Raw genomic sequence first — 16,343 nt, 5'->3', positions numbered from 1 at the left:
AGTTGGTGCTTTATTTTGTTTGTTTATGTCCACTTTTGTATGATTTTGGGGACATTTGATCCATTGTCTATTAATTGTTGTTCCAGTATTCAGAACCTTTAACATGGAATATAAACATTATAGTTATGATAAGCAAATAGTTGAATGTTGTTGTTTTTTTTAACCCATTTATGCCTTAGCGTCCTGAAAAAAGGACATAATGCGGCGTCTCATCTGGGTCTGCGCTGTTTGCTTATATGAATTTCTTTATGAAATATTCTAAATATAGAAATAAATGTACTTGACACCCCTAATTTTGGAAATCCAATTGAGAAGGATAGGAGAGTCCACTTGGCATAAATGGGTTAAATAAAAAATACCTCTGTAGGAGCCAGACCCAGAGATGTACATCATTGTTTGAACATAAATATTCTCTTGAAATTTTTCATAAAAAGATATGTGAATAATGCAGGGGGAGTGGAGACCATTATTTAAGTTTTTAGTTTTAACCTTTGTTTAAAGAGCATTAGTGTGCATAAATTCCGGCGGAATCACAAATTTACATAATTTATAATATACTGTCAGTTGTGTTCCTTTTTGTGAATGTGTGGGTTGCACAATTCCATGGGATGATAATGGTTGACTTCCATATCAGCCTCTTTAAGCAGGCATTGGAAGTTGTGTTTGTAAATATGACAAACTTCTCTGATAACGGCGCTCCACCACTGCCGTTGTGGATGATAACACCACAAATGTCCCGTCCCCTAGATAACGCCAAAGTAGGTCAGCCAACGATCTCAGGTGATTTTGATATGAGGAGACCTGGCTTTAGCTTCAGACTACTGATTATTTTGCAAGTTTTTGTTGATATTTGAAAGTTGTTTATATGGTTGACGCCATGCCAGTTGTTTATTGATTATTTTAAGTTTCAAAATGAAGTTTCTCGAAGTGTTTAGAGTGATTAAATTGTAGATTCAGACTTAGATATCATCCTTAAAGTGCAGGTTGTTAATTGATACGCAATACACTGAAATGGATTACCTACAGTTGCCAGATGACAATATGGATTTTCTAGGTTAGTTCTGTTGAACCCTTTCCCACTCAGAAGCAAAATGAAAATGGCTATGTGCAACCAGCATTAAACCAGAAAAGCCTGCGAGTAACTGGAAGCCTGTTCAGGTTTTATGTTATTTGCTGCTTATAGTATCTTAGTGTTGAAAATGAAGCTTTTAAAAGTTGAAAATAGTAAGAAAGGTCTTAATTTTAATGTGATTTTCTAAGGGACTACACACGAATGAGTTAAAGGGTAAAAACTCAGCTTTTATGGTTGTTATTCAAATAATGGCCGATCATTAGAATGGGACTTAAGTGAGTGATAAGAGGTTTAGACAGAAACTGGGACAGAGCTGTTTGGCTTTGTCAACAGCCTCTATGACTTGTAGGACTGTCTACAGGACTTACTTAAATTGAATCAATTTATTTCCAAAATTAGGGATGTCTAGTAAATTTATGCCCCCCTTCGAAGAAGAGGAGGTATATTGCTTTGCACATGTCGGTCTGTCGGTCCGTCCACCAGGTGGTTTCCGGATGATAACTCAAGAAAACTTAGGCCTAAGATCATGAAACTTCATAGGTAGATAGATCATGACTTGCAGATGACCCCTATTGATTTTTAGGTCATTAGGTTAAAGGTCAAGGTCATGGTGACCCGACATAGTAAAATGGTTTCCGTATGGTAACTCAAGAACGCATATGCCTAGGATCATGAAACTTCATAGGTACATTGATCATGACTTGCAGATGACCCCCATTGATTTTGAGGTCACTAGGTCAAAGGGCAAGGTCACGGTGACCCGAAATAGTAAAATGGTTCCTGATGATAACTCAAGAACGCATACGCCTAGGATCATGAAACTTCATAGGTAGATAGATCATGATTCGCAGATGACCCCTATTGATTTTGAGGTCACTAGGTCAAAGGTCAAGGTCACGGTGACCCGAAATAGTAAAATGGTTTCCGGATGATAACTCAAGAACGCATACGCCTAGGATCATGAAACTTCATAGGTAGATAGATCATGATTCGCAGATGACCACTATTGATTTTGAGGTTACTAGGTCAATGGTCAAGGTCACGGTGACCCGAAATAGTAAAATGCTTTCTGGATGATAACTCAAGAACACATATGCCTAGGATCATGAAACTTCATGGGTAGATTGATCATGACTTGCAGATGACCCCTATTGATTTTCAGGTCACTAGGTCAAAGGTGAAGGTCACAGTGACAAAACAGGTATTCACACAATGGCTGCCACTACAACGGACAGCCCATATGGGGGGCATGCATGTTTTACAAACAGCCCTTGTTATTTCTATATTTAGAATATTTCTTACAGAAATTCCTTTAAGCAAACAGCGCAGACCTTGATGATATGCCGCATCGTGTGGTGTCTCATCTGGGTCTATGCTGTTTGCCAAGGCCTTTTTTCTAGACGCTAGGCATAAATGGGTTAATTATTGTACTGCTCTCCGATAATGTCTTTGGAAACAATGCACTAGATCGATTATGAATAAAGCCTCACAACAAATAAACACAGAAATAAAAAGAAAGGCAAATGTAAAAATAAGCAGGCCACCTCAAGAAAGTTCTGATTGTGCTTTCCTCAGCCGTTTTGAAAGTAAGGTCCTAGTTTTGTTGTGGACATAAATATGTCTTGGTATTGGTACATTTTCAGCTGTTGTTTACCCATTTCAAACAAAATAGACATTGTAAATAATCCAAATACATGTTGTTATTTGCATCAAAGCTGCATTACAGTCTGTTTGGGTATCTCAGTAAACATAATTTATTGGTATATCTGTCAACATTGCGTTCGTTATAATTCTGTTGGTTTATATATATATCAATTCCAAAAAGGAATAGAAAAAACAACAACACTGCCTTAAACAATCTGATGTGACTGGCAACATAGATCATGTGGAAACAATAAAATATATAAATATTTTAGTATTATTTTTAAAGCTTTGTGCAGCAATTGCAACAAACATCTTATCATTTTGTTTTGGCCTAATTTCAAATAATTTATGTGAGAATCATCTGTGATCTACACAAAACAATTCTAATACTTCGTCACTGGAATATTTGTTATACAATAATGAACAGTATTTGCCCTGATTACATGTTGTTTGATGTTTTAAGTTGTCTGTTAAAAGTGTTCTGCTACAGCAGAGCTGACCTTTAATGCAAGCATGTGAGGATTACTAATTCCAAATATTTAACTGGAAACTGCATTTCAAAGTTGCAGTCCAAAACTTTATCCTTGATTACGCTCCCCCCCCCCCTCCTCGACTGTTATTATAATGAGATTGTGTTGATACAATGCTGATGAAGCCAGTTGCAGTGAAGTCCTGAAATAGGTGCAGGCGTAACGTAACAAACATTTTTTAGTATTAATATAATAACCAAAATTTGTATCAAAGCAATAATCTTGTATCAACTCAATAAACAGAATTTCATACAATCTTTATTAGGCAGTCAGACCTAGATCAACATTTCAGTAGCCTCGGGTTATCAAACGTCATTAAGTACCGGACATGAATATTTGCTTCCTTTGTGTGTCAAATTCGGTAAATTTGTTATGTGTCCGTTGCAAACGTCATATTTACGTTGCAGACATGTGACTTTACACTCAGCCAATCAGAATTGCACACGTTACAATCAACTTCTGTATTTTGTTAGTAAATAGTCAGTATCCCACCCACAGCTGGAGAAAAGAGGTTGTAACTTCTTGCTTTTGCGGGCCCGTTGCGCCGGTCTTTGCTTTTATCTTGAATTTTACAAACATTTGAAAAGGTTGTGTTGAGTTTAATAAATAGAAATAAAACACACAGAAATCTGAACTGGACTTTGTCTACCTTTATCATGTATAGAAGAGTAAATAACACAGGATTGTTTTGTTGTTTTCAGGGATCATATTTGTTTCGGTTTTGTCGGTCCTTGAAGTCATGAAAGACCGATTGAAAATCCCAAACAGTCGGTCCGATTCTGTTTGCTATTAAAATTCCCATGTCATGAAATCGATTACACAGTGTACATGCTAACACACCCTAATGACAATCTTATCTCGATTAGGTGTGATAAACCATTCGCTGCAGTCTCTTAACCGGTCAGGACCGGTTTATTGCACGTCAGACCAAGAATCAAACACTTGTGAACAGCGGATTAAAGACGCATCCGAAAAGACGCGTCTGAATGCACGCCTGTAACTAAACAAAACATGCTGATTCATTTTCCACCAGCGTAATAATCCGGTAATATAATTATGAATGAAAGTCGCGGATCTGATCGACAGAACAGCCGAAAGTTATTTTTATGGGCGGAACTTCACATAAAATAGTACACAAGAAAAATAATATACATTGAATAAATCTTTAGTAAAACCGTGTAAGAATCGAAATAATTAGTGTACTTTATACTTTGTTGTTGAATAACTCACGACCGGAAAATAAGATGCGTGGTTTCAAATGCTTCGCTCTCGTGATTAAATCCCTACGCATCTAAACTATTGGCCATGGGTTATTTGACAACAAATTATTTCTTAATTATTTGGTTTGTTGTTGTCAGTAGCCAACCTACACACAGACATTTGTTTGGTTCAGTGCATATTTGTAAGCTATTATCGAGTCGACAACAATTTAAAACATAGGTATAGACTTACACAAATTAATAATATTGACAACGATGAAAAAAGTCTGATAAACCAGCACACGAAACAACAATGAAATACCAAATGATAAAACCAGTTGAGAAAACTCGTTCCGTTTAAAAAAAATGCCTAAGGGAATTTTACTTGTACATACCACCTTCATGAATGGCAAAATCAATGGTATATATTTTAACGTAATTTTTCATGATTTTGGATATTCATTTTAGGATACTTTTCCCCATTTATATCCGGACCGATTGATGTTGCGGGAAAATATGATCCCTGGTTGTTTTATATCTCTAGATGTTGAATAGACCAGTTTCACAATACTACCGCTGTTGCTATTTTTAGAAATCACGTGACGCGTCAAATTTCAGAACGAGGTAGAACGTGTAATAGATCTTTGGCGGAGCATATCGATGATTATAAACCAGTTGAATTTTTTTAATTTCATTCGGGATTTTCATGAGCACTGACACTGGTTACAATTACGGCAAACATATGCATATATGGATGTGTTGTTTAGTCAATAAATTGATGAGGGGTTATGAAATAAACATTCTCACACCCAAGTCATATTTCAAAGCCATAGTATATAGTACCACTAGTGTATACGTGTATTTACATTTTATTTAATCTTGATTCAAATTCAAGATACCCATTGTCATCAGAGCAAATGTGATCTGAAGAATAAACATTGATAATCACAAAAAACAAAGATATACAAAAGTCGTATAATACAAAAGGTTATATAACTTAAATTCTCAAAGGTATGTTTGTTAGTCTGTACTATTTTTCACGAATGATCGAACGTGTAAAATGTGAGTAAACTCAATCATAAGAAAAAGCCATAGAAAATGCAAAGCACATGATAAATGTTGTGTCATTTTTCGTTTAACTTTTATTAATGTTCTTTTACAATGAAATACAATATTGAAGAATTCTTTTATACAGGTGAAAAAACAAACGTTGAGCAAACTGAACTGTCTATGCATGCACCTTGATTTATCTTTAAACGTGATTATGAGTGATAAATATATGCCACATCATGTCATAAATCTCTCTTGTGTGTGTGTGTGTGTGTGTGTGTGTGTGTGTCTTGATCTTTCGGAAACATTCTTGAACCCCGTTGTGGTAAATGAAAATGCTTGTTTTAATTGTGTTCTTCCATACACTAACGAACACTCTTTATAAGACTATGTAAGGACGGAGTTTTATTTTAGCGGTACCTGCTAAATAGTTTCGTGTTTAGCATAAAAGCTAATAAATATTTCAAATGTATATATAAGTATTAAGCACTTAATTTTCTATCCGAATATTCTTTCACAGGGAAAATTGTTACGCTAATTTTAACAAGGTGGACATCAGTTCATACGTTGTTTTAAACTACCAGGACATTCATTTCCACGCTATTTAGACATCCCGGACAATCCTACCAACATTATTTTGACAGACCCAATATATATACTCCTGCATAGTTTTAACGCCCAGAATTCTGCATTTTGGCAAATTACAGATCTAATGTGTAAGTCGATATATTCGTTTATTTTTTAAAGTTATCATTCTCATGATCACGATAAAATCTTACAACAATATAAAATATACACAATATAAAATATACTCAAAATATGAGAACATTATTTTTAACTATTTCAATAATGACATATTAAAAAACCGGATAAAAGTGCCACATTATTTTGATAAAATGTGATAATAATGACCAGGGATAGCAATTATTCAGGAACAAATCTCTGGGCTGTCCAAATAACGAAGGAACGAATGTCCAGGCTGTCAAAATTATGAAGAAACCATTATGTGCATTGTGCATTGTCAAAATAACGAAGGCACGAATGTTCAGGTTGTCAAAAACATATGGATGAATGTCCGCCTGTGTGAAAAATAGGCTAGGACGAATGTCCAGCATTCACTGTATTATTATGGTTAAAACTGGCTAATATCTATACAGTATTTAGTTTGAGTATTTGGCATTACATTAGTCTTAGAAATGACTACGTAATACTTCTACAACGATAAGACATTGGGGTACCATACATGGTGTTCAATGATCAGGAATCTACCACGGGTGGTTTATGACACCATGCTGTTATTTAGTATTTGTCGGCACAGTATCTGATCATAACGAGATAATTTGGTTTATCCGGAACACAGGGGCTACTTAACCACAGATGTATCAATAGACAAGATAGATCTTTTTTCAAACTGCACGATAAAAAAGCTCTACCAAAGCGTGTCAAATGTGTAAAAAAATTGAGAAAAACAAGTACTTTATTAAATTAGTCAAGACAATTTATTTAATGTATTGACACTTATAATGTGAATTACATATTTATAACTTATTCTGACAATGTCATATTGTGTTTTCTAAGTCGTTTCATCGCTGTATGTTCAAAAGAGTGAAAGGCTGAAATCAGATGCGGCGTTGCGCGGGAGTATTGGAAATTTATACACGTTCAGCCTCGTTCTGGAGTTCTGTGAGTCACATGACTTTGCGCTCTTATCGATTTTGGCCTATTGTGAAAAGGGTCTATTGAGCACCATTTTGAGAAAACTGGTCTCATTATGCTGGTGCAACACTTCATGAGTTTATGTTTTATGAAATTCTCCTCTAACTGAAAATCCAGTGTAGGCAGAAATTTCCATCCTGTATTAGCCTGTGAAGATGAGGCAACACTTTACGCACGTGTATTAAGCCCAGTTTTCCTGTGAACCCTTTACCACTTAGATACGTCTTTTAACACATTACTAATCCCTTAGAAAGTTACATTTTAGTTAAATACCTTGCTTATTAGATTCAAGTTTTAAAGGCTTCATTCCCAACCGTTAGTTAGTGATGAGCGGCAAACAGCATTTAACCTGAACAGATTGTGAGTTACTTGCAGGCTGTTCTGGTTTTATACTGTTTGCATATAGCCATTTTCACTTTTCATCTGAGTGGGAAAGGGATAAAGAAGCTAATTTTGTTAAAGATCTTGCAGTCTATAGCAATTTAGCATCAAGAGTAAATGTACAGAATTAAAATTACGTGTTTTCCTCTGTCTTCTTCCTATAAAATGATTGTTTTCAGTTTGCAATATGAAATAAATTATGATAATAAATGAATAAATTTGCCTATCGTCTCTGCATATTAATAAATCGATTCAACTACTTGTTCGTACTAGTATTATAAAAGTCTGTTTGAATACCAGAATGAGTTACATGTACACATGATAATTACAAGAGCTGTGTTGTTGGAAAATGGGTCTTATGCCATGTGCAATGAACATAGCCACCGATCAGCTAGTGCATCTGTGCAGTCTGGTCAGGAGCTGTCCACTATTAACTCTTTCAGTGCTGGGACCGAATTGTGAAGGCCTTTGCAAACAATTTGGAACCAGATGAGACGCCACAGAACGTGGCGTCTCATCAGGATCCAAACTGTTTGCTTTCTGATAGTATTCTTTGAAAAAAATCAAAGAAAATGCTAATTTTAGAAATTCAGCAGACAACATTTTTGCAGACGACAAATTTCCCAGCATGCAAAGGGTCAAGTCACATCATGGTTTCCTGGTCTAATATGTGGAAAAAGGAAGCAATTTTGCAGGCAGGTTTGGTTGGCATTTTGCTGGCTGAATAAGGCACATTTTCACTTGACCCTGCTTAAATCTGATGTAAAACTTAATAATGCTGTTAAAACTACTTTTATTACCAAGCTGCCATAAAATGAAGTGGGATTGCATAATTATATTGAAGCCCCTTTGACCCCTTCAACTTATATTGCCATACAGACAGATGTTAATATCAGTTATGTCAGTGCCATGATATAAATTAGTTTTCAAACTTTGGCACACTGCACATTAATCTTGTCATTAAAAGTGTCTTTGACATGTGTAGACTTCATTGTATATGCTCACATCAGTTAAATTGTAGTTTATTGCAGTATATTTTGTTTTAGGTGTCACTAAATTGACTATTCTTCTGACATTTTATATTTGAAGTGAACATTTAATGTTTGTGAAAGCTTGTATCAATTGTTAATGTGCGCTTCAATTCATAAAAACTGTTTTAGTGTTTAAACAAGAAATATCTTTTAAAAAGATATACGGCGTAGATTGTTATTTGTGTTGATGAAAGGTAAAAAGTTCTATAAATGAAATCAAAGGTAACGAATGCCTTTTTCTTCGCTGTTCTTAGCTGCATCAAACGCAATTCATTTACACCAGATTTCATGGCTTCTTTCCCTTTATTAGATATTTTTGATCATATATCTATAGATACAGAATATAAAAAGTCAAATAGAATGAAGATAAATAAAAACATACTAGTCAATCGGCCACACACATATCATCGTACATATTTGAAATAATATATACGCTCGTTCTTCGAACAGACCTTTTTTAGTGGTTTGTTGGACATTGTTATTTGATTCGATTGTTAATAATATTGTGATTTATGCTTAATAAATTAATCTATATGGCGCATTTCAATAAGCGAGCAGGAGTAACAGCTATTTAATTATGGGTTATGACGCACTTCCGTTGCTTGAGAAAATGGAGAGTGGCTTACCTTGTCAATATCTAATACATGTATACAGATAGAATTTAATATATTGTAACTTAAACGCTTTATGTTCCATTGTGATAGGGTCCAGAATTCTTCTGAAAAACAATTTCATGACAGATGAGAAATGGCGATGTTATTGGCTATTTGGTCTTAAAAGATAATAATATTAAGAATTTCTCTTTGACCCAATTTCAAGCTTGTGGTCATGATTTGTTTGCAAAGACCTTGCCATTCTAAAAACTGAAGAGCAATAAAGCTGTAGGAGAGGTAATAAAGGTTACACACAAGAAAAGGTACAATTATTGGTAACATCTGTTGAAACATTCTGTATGAGAACATATTTTTCAACTTAACCCACATATTTATTGGCTGCAATATTTCCTGTGTTATCATTTCTACAACCAATGAATACTTCCATTACAGATCAATGTTTGGGACCTTTAATCAGTCTTATTTTGTGACTAGGTGGCACTCTTGTTATTGATAAAATTGTGTGCGTACCAAATACAAGATAACAGTTATTGAAAGTTTATAGAACATAAGCCACTGTATTTGTTTATAATGTTTACCTCACGTACTGCGTTTAACCTTTTACTGCTGAGACACTTGTTTTTACGCATTTGTATTCCCCTACAAAGTTAAATTTAATCAAAGACCTTTCTTATTAGATTCAAGTTTTAAAGGCTTCATTATCAACTCTTAGATACTGATGAGCAGCAAACCTGAACAGACTGCGAGTTACTGACTGCAGGCTTTGACAAATTGAATGAACACTGAACACGTGCTCTGACAAATTGAACTGAACACATTCTCTGACAAATTGAACTGAACACATGCTCTGACAAACTGAACTGATAATCATATATTTTCCTGACAGCTTATACGGAGAAAGCTTCTCTTAATTTTTTGACTAAGTTAGGGGCCTTGGACTTTTCTTCAAGCGTTTTCTTTAAGATAAAACTTGTCTGGAATTGTTCTCAGATATATACTACCTTATTTTGGTGTGGGAGTCAACCTACATGATGTTCAGATAGAGTTTAACTTTTGTTCAGGTCCCTTGATTTTTAGCTTATCTATTTTTTGAAAAAAAATATGAGCTATTGTCATCACCTTAAAGTCAGTGTCGGCGTCAGCGTCCGGTTAAGTTTTGTGTTAAGGTCCACTTTTCTCATAAAGTATCAAAGCTATTGCATTCAAACTTGGTACACTTACTTACTATCATGAGAGGACTGGGCAGGCAAAGTTAGATAACTCTGGCATGCATTTTGACAGAATTATGTGCCCTTTTTATATTTAGAAAATTGAAAGTTTGGTTAAGTTTTGTGTTTAGGTCCACTTTATTCCTAAAGTATCAAAGCTATTGCTTTCATACTTGCGACACTTACTTACTATCATAAGGGGACTGTGCAGGCAAAGTTATGTAACTCTGACTGGCATTTTGACAGAATTATGGCCCCTTTATACTTGAAAATTTGGTTAAGTTTTGTGTTTTGGTCCACTTTACCCCTATAGTATCATAGATATTGCTTTCATACTTGGAACACTCGCAAACTATCATAAGGGGACAGTAAAGGACAAGTTGCATAACTCTGGTTGTCATTATTACGGAATTATGGCCCTTTTTTGACTAAGTAACTTTGAATATATGGTTACATTTTGTGTTTAGATCCACTTTACTTCTAAAGTATCAAGGCTATTGCTTTTAAACTTTAAATACTTTCATGCTATCATGAGGGTACTGTACCTGGCAAGTTGAATTATACCTTGACCTTTGAATGACCTTGACTCTCAAGGTCAAATTATTAAATTTTGCTAAAATTGCCATAACTTCTTAATTAATGATTAGATTCAATTGATACTTTGACAAAACAACTCTTACCTGACATACCACAATTGACTCCGTCCAAACCATCCCCCACGCCCCCCCCCCCTTCCCTGAATCCCCCCTCAATCCCCCCCATTATTTTTTTTAAATTAAAGATCATCTAATAAATGACCACCACACCCTCACACTATACCCCCCACCCCCACTCCAAAAAAATAATTTTTATGCCCCCCAGTAGGGTGGCATATAGCAGTTGAACTGTCCGTCAGTGTCAGTCAATCTAGTCTGTCTGTCCGTCCGAAACAAACTTTAACATTGGCCATAACCTTTTTCACTTTTTAAGATAACAAATTGATATTTGGCATGCATGTGTATCTCATGGAGCTGCACATTTTGAGTGGTGAAAGGTCAAGGTCATCCTTCAAAGTCAAATGCCAAATTTATGGTGTTTGTCCGTCCGAAAACTTTAACATTGGCTATATCTTTTTCAATATTGAAGATAGCAACTTGATATTTGGCATGCATGCGTATCTCATGGAGCTGAACATTTTCAGGGGGGCACGCGTATATGGGAGCTTACCGCGTTTAAGTGTGAAAGTTGTTGCAAAACTTCAAAGATGGCGTCGTTTAAGTGTTTTTCGTGAAGGAGTAGCGGATATTTTCACCCGGTAAGCCAGTTTATATTTATATTTCTTTTAAATGAATAAGCCCTTTCGGCTCTACGGTGTTTGTGCTCCCCTCGGTTTTTTGTTTCAAAACCGTAGACGTCGGAATAAAAAAGTTATTGAAGCAAAACCGTCGACAAATTTGTTTTTAATTTCTTGACCTTCGAGATGTTGGATGTTCGAATTTCATTTTCTCTCATAATAAACAGTATTTGTGCATCTATACAGTAAAATATAATATAAATCACGAATATTTTATTATCTCGACGCGTTGTTATGTCTATTTATTCATTTAATGCCGAATTATAACGGGTTAACCCCCATTTTTGGAACTAAACTTTCTTTTAAGCACATTTTGGGACCTGACTTCCAAATGATTAACAGCTCTTTCCTATGTTACAAGGTTTTATGCGAAATAACTTTCGTGAATGAATTCCGCATTGGTGCGAATGTCTTGGAAAACATTTTCACTTGAAGAAATCAAGAGTTTTCTTTTTTCTATTAATTGTTTTATTATTAATTTGTATTATTATATGTTTTATCGCGTACTTAACGCTAACATTTAGTGTGTGTAATATAAGACATTTGACTGTATTATAAACACAGTGTAATTCTTACCTGTTTATTTTAACACATATGGACATACTTATGTTTGAATATGCATCCAACGGAATACTATGCTTACTATTTCCAGATATCTAGACGCCAGTTATATATGCGGAGGATGCCAAGATTAAAAAAGACGTCGTAACGAAGTGTGTACCGCTCTAGAATGCCATAGGTACATGAAAACCCACCAATCAAACAAAAAAGATTACGTCGAAGTACCTTGCCAAACAATCACATATACGTGCAATAAAAGTGTAATGAAAAACAGAAGAGGGTAAAGCCGGTTTGATACTAGTAAAAGGTTGATGTAACTAAATACTGCCATTGTTGCGATTCGGAATACATGAAGCAATTTGGAATACCTGACATCTGTTAGAAGATGCATATCGGTGGATGTTTTTTTATGATACTTAAATATGATTTGTTTATTTAATACAATGACATTTGACGCGTTTTACCATAACGATACTGATACATGTATGTGACTTTGATGTGACACATTTTGGACGATCTTCTTTTAAACCAGTTCTGAGTTGGTCACTATATTATAATCGCAAAATGTGAATTTGTAGTGGATAGAAAGATTTGTGCAAATGCAATACACGATATGATTTCAGTAGAAGTGATCAATATAATTTGTATACATGTATGTTTTTTCTCTTTTATACCTATGTGAATACATATTATTTATGACTGTTGTATTGAGGGAATAAAGTATTGATTCACTTAGAAAGATAATTTCGTTTGTTCCTAACATTGCCTTCTAATCGTAATTAATGTTAATATGTCAATTAATATGTCAATACAAATTAAATCCGACTCAAATCTTTTTTTTATCATGTATGTAAGTGCTGAATACAATTGAAAATTTATGCAGGGACATCGTAGGAAGAAATGACGTAACACAGATAATGGTTTATTTTCATAACAAAGTGAGAAACTAGCATCATGACATATACGGAATAAAACGTGTAAGTAAGTAGCACTCATAGCAATTATATGTCAGACGTGTCTATGTAGACTTTATAAATAAAACAAAAACACTACAAACATCAGCTGTACATGTTTTGTTATGTTCGTGTTTTTTATTTGCTGTTTTAGTCCGGCTCTGTTGGAGGATTCTTTCTTGCATATTCTACATTCAAACTCGTGTTCCATGAATGGGGCATGATATCTCAATCCTCCCCTGATGTAAAATTCCTCATTACATATACTGCAACGAAAGATGCACTTATTTTCGCCCTTTAACCTGCATCATCTGAAAAGACAGTAAAAGAATGGTTAAAAAAAGTTCATAGCAGAATAAGGTCGACACGTCATAAAATACATGAAATTAATTATAATATTACTGAAAGATAAACGTTCTATTATCTCGTACATCAGCCACCACACAACCCATCTTCTTGAAAATAGGTGAATTGATTCAATTGGTCGGCAGGTTTTTCGAACAGCATTATTATAATTCTACAGTAAGTAACGTGATTAGAAAACACTTATATAGCACCACTTAACATGCTATAGAACTATAATATTGAAGTACACATATACACTTTATTTAAGATGGGTAGGTGTATCATGTCAAGCTCTTTTACATATGAAAGAGCTGTACGTTTGTCATTTGGAAGTTAGGTCCCAAAATGTGCTTAAAAGGAAGTCAGTTCCAAATAAGGGGGTTAAACCAATAATGTTTGCCAATAAAATAATTATCAGTGATAAAACGGCGTCAGTAAAATGAAATAATCATGATTTTATTTATATTTTACTGTTCACGTGTGTCAATACTGTGTATTATAAGAGAAAATGATATTTGTACATCCTATTTCTCGAATGTCCCGTAAGTAGACAACAGATTTGTGGACGGTTTTCCTTCAATAACTTTTTTATCCCGACGTCTACGATCTTGAAACAAAAAACCGAGGGAAGCACACACACCGGAGAGCCGAAACGGCGTATTCATTTAAAATAATTATAAATACAAAGGGGCTTACCGGGTGAAAATATCCTCCCTTCCTTCAAGAAAATCCAACAAACGACGCCATCTTTGAAGTTTTGCAACAACTTTCTCACTTAAACGCGGTAAGCTCCCGTATACGTGTGACCCCCTGATTTTGAGTGGTGAAAGGTGAAGGTGAAGGTCATCCTTCAAGGTCAAATGTCAAATATATGGCGTCTGTCCGTCCGAAAACTTTAACATTGGCCATAATTTTTTTAGCTAGCAACTTTATATTTGGCATGCATGTGTATCTCATGAAGCTGCACATTTTGAGTGGTGGAAGTAAAGGTCAAGGTCATCCTTCAAGGTCATCCTTCAAGGTCATCCTTCAAGGTCATCCTTCAAGGTCGAACAGAAAAAATAAATTCAAAACGGAATTCTCATGAAGCTGCACATTTTGAGTGGTGGAAGTTCAAAGTCATCCTTCAAGGTCAAGGTCAACCTTCAAGGTCAAAGGTAAAAAAATAATAAAAACTTTAAAAGCGGCATTATCATGAAGCTGCACATTTTGAGTGGTTGAAGTTCAAGGTCAAGGTCCTTCTTCAAGATCAAAGTCATCCTTCAAGGTCAAAGGTCAAAAAAATAATTCAAAGTGGCGTTATCATGAAGCTGCACATTTTGAGTGGTGTAGGGTCAAGGTCATCCTTCAAGGTCAAAGTCATCCTTCAAGGTCAAAGGTCAAACAAAATTTAAAAAAATTCAAAGCGGCGTTATCATGAAGCTGCACATTTTGAGTGGTGGAAGTTCAAGATCAAGGTATTCCTTCAAGGTAAAATTTTTTTTTTTAAATTCAAAGCGGCGCTCTCATGAAGCTGCACATTTTGAGTGGTGGAAGGTCAAGGTCATCCTTCAAGGTCAAGGTCACCCTTCAAGGTCAAAGGTAAAAAAAAAATATAAAAATTCAAAGCGGCGTTCTCATGAAGCTGCACATTTTGAGTGGTGGAAGTTCAAGGTCATTCTTCAAAGTCAAGGTCATCCTTCAAGGTCAAAGGTAAAAAAAACTATAATTTCAAAGCGGCGTTATCATAAAGCTGCACATTTTGAGTGATGGAAGGTCATCCTTCAAGGTCATCCTTCAAGGTCAAAGGTCAAAAAAATAATATTTCAAAGCAGCCTTCTAATAAAGCTGCACATTTTGAGTGGTGGAAGTTCAAGGTCAATGTCATCCTTCAAGGTCAAAGGTAAAAAAAAAAAAAAAAAAATTCTAAGCGGCGCAATAGGGGGCATTGTGTTTATGACAAACACATCTCTTGTTTTTTTCAAACATGATTAAAAAACACAAATATTGATTTTTATTATTTTATTTTTGAAATACCGTCCAACTATCCCACCCAAGAATCCCCCCCCCCCCCAAAAAAAAATATTTATTTTTTTTGCATTTTTTTGCATTTTTGGAAGATAATGTAATAAATGACCACACCCCACACTATACACCCCTCTCCACTCCACCCCTCCCTCCTTTGTGATTGAAATTGAGATAGGTCCCTACACCTTTAAAAAGAAAAATAGATGAGTGGTCTGCACCCGCAAGGCGGTGCTCTTGTTATTTCTTATTTTTGGATGATAATGTAATAAATGACCACACCCCCACACTATACACCCCTCTCCACCCCACCCATCCATCTTTTTTGATTGAAATATTGAGATAGTTCCCTTCACCTTTAAAACGAAAAATAGATGAGCGGTCTGCACCCGCAAGGGGGTGCTCTTGTTTTACATAGTTATGAGCCTTGGATTTTTGCTCTATAATAGCTGCAGTGCAATGCCAAAGTGCAGAGGGTGGCATTGTGTTTCACAAACAGAGCTCTTGTTTTCTGATGGATTCCTCATTGAAAGCTGTATGATTCTGCTAATTCAGATTTTGAAGAGAAAACTGAGGATCTTGCCTGTAACAAATTTCAAACTATTATTTCCCAAGCCAGATTAAGTAAAGCAACAAGTGTAGAAGTAATCTGAGAATTTTACAGCTTGAGATTGATACCATTTGCAGGAGGGAATGTCTATT

The 16,343-nt window shown here is 35.2% G+C and overlaps 1 protein-coding gene across 7 annotated transcripts in view; it reads left to right on the top strand.

Annotated features, from left to right (window-relative positions):
* Positions 1–16,343, top strand: part of LOC127871092 (nuclear hormone receptor HR96-like) — a 243,932-nt gene that overhangs the window by 56,952 nt on the left and 170,637 nt on the right. Inside the window, exon 1 of one of the 7 annotated variants that reach the window (XM_052413762.1) lies at positions 767–1,054. The exons of the other annotated variants lie outside the window; for them this stretch is intronic. Coding sequence (XP_052269722.1) covers positions 1,012–1,054 — 43 coding nt within the window. The 5' untranslated portion in view covers positions 767–1,011. Of the gene's footprint in view, positions 1–766; positions 1,055–16,343 lie in introns of those variants that run through there. 7 annotated transcript variants of the gene reach the window in all.

Source organism: Dreissena polymorpha, chromosome 3 (genome assembly GCF_020536995.1).
Source record: "Dreissena polymorpha isolate Duluth1 chromosome 3, UMN_Dpol_1.0, whole genome shotgun sequence".
Taxonomy (NCBI): Eukaryota; Metazoa; Mollusca; class Bivalvia; order Myida; family Dreissenidae; genus Dreissena; species Dreissena polymorpha.
The sequence above is the reverse complement of the archived record's forward strand: the minus strand, read 5'-3'. Positions and strand labels throughout refer to the sequence as shown.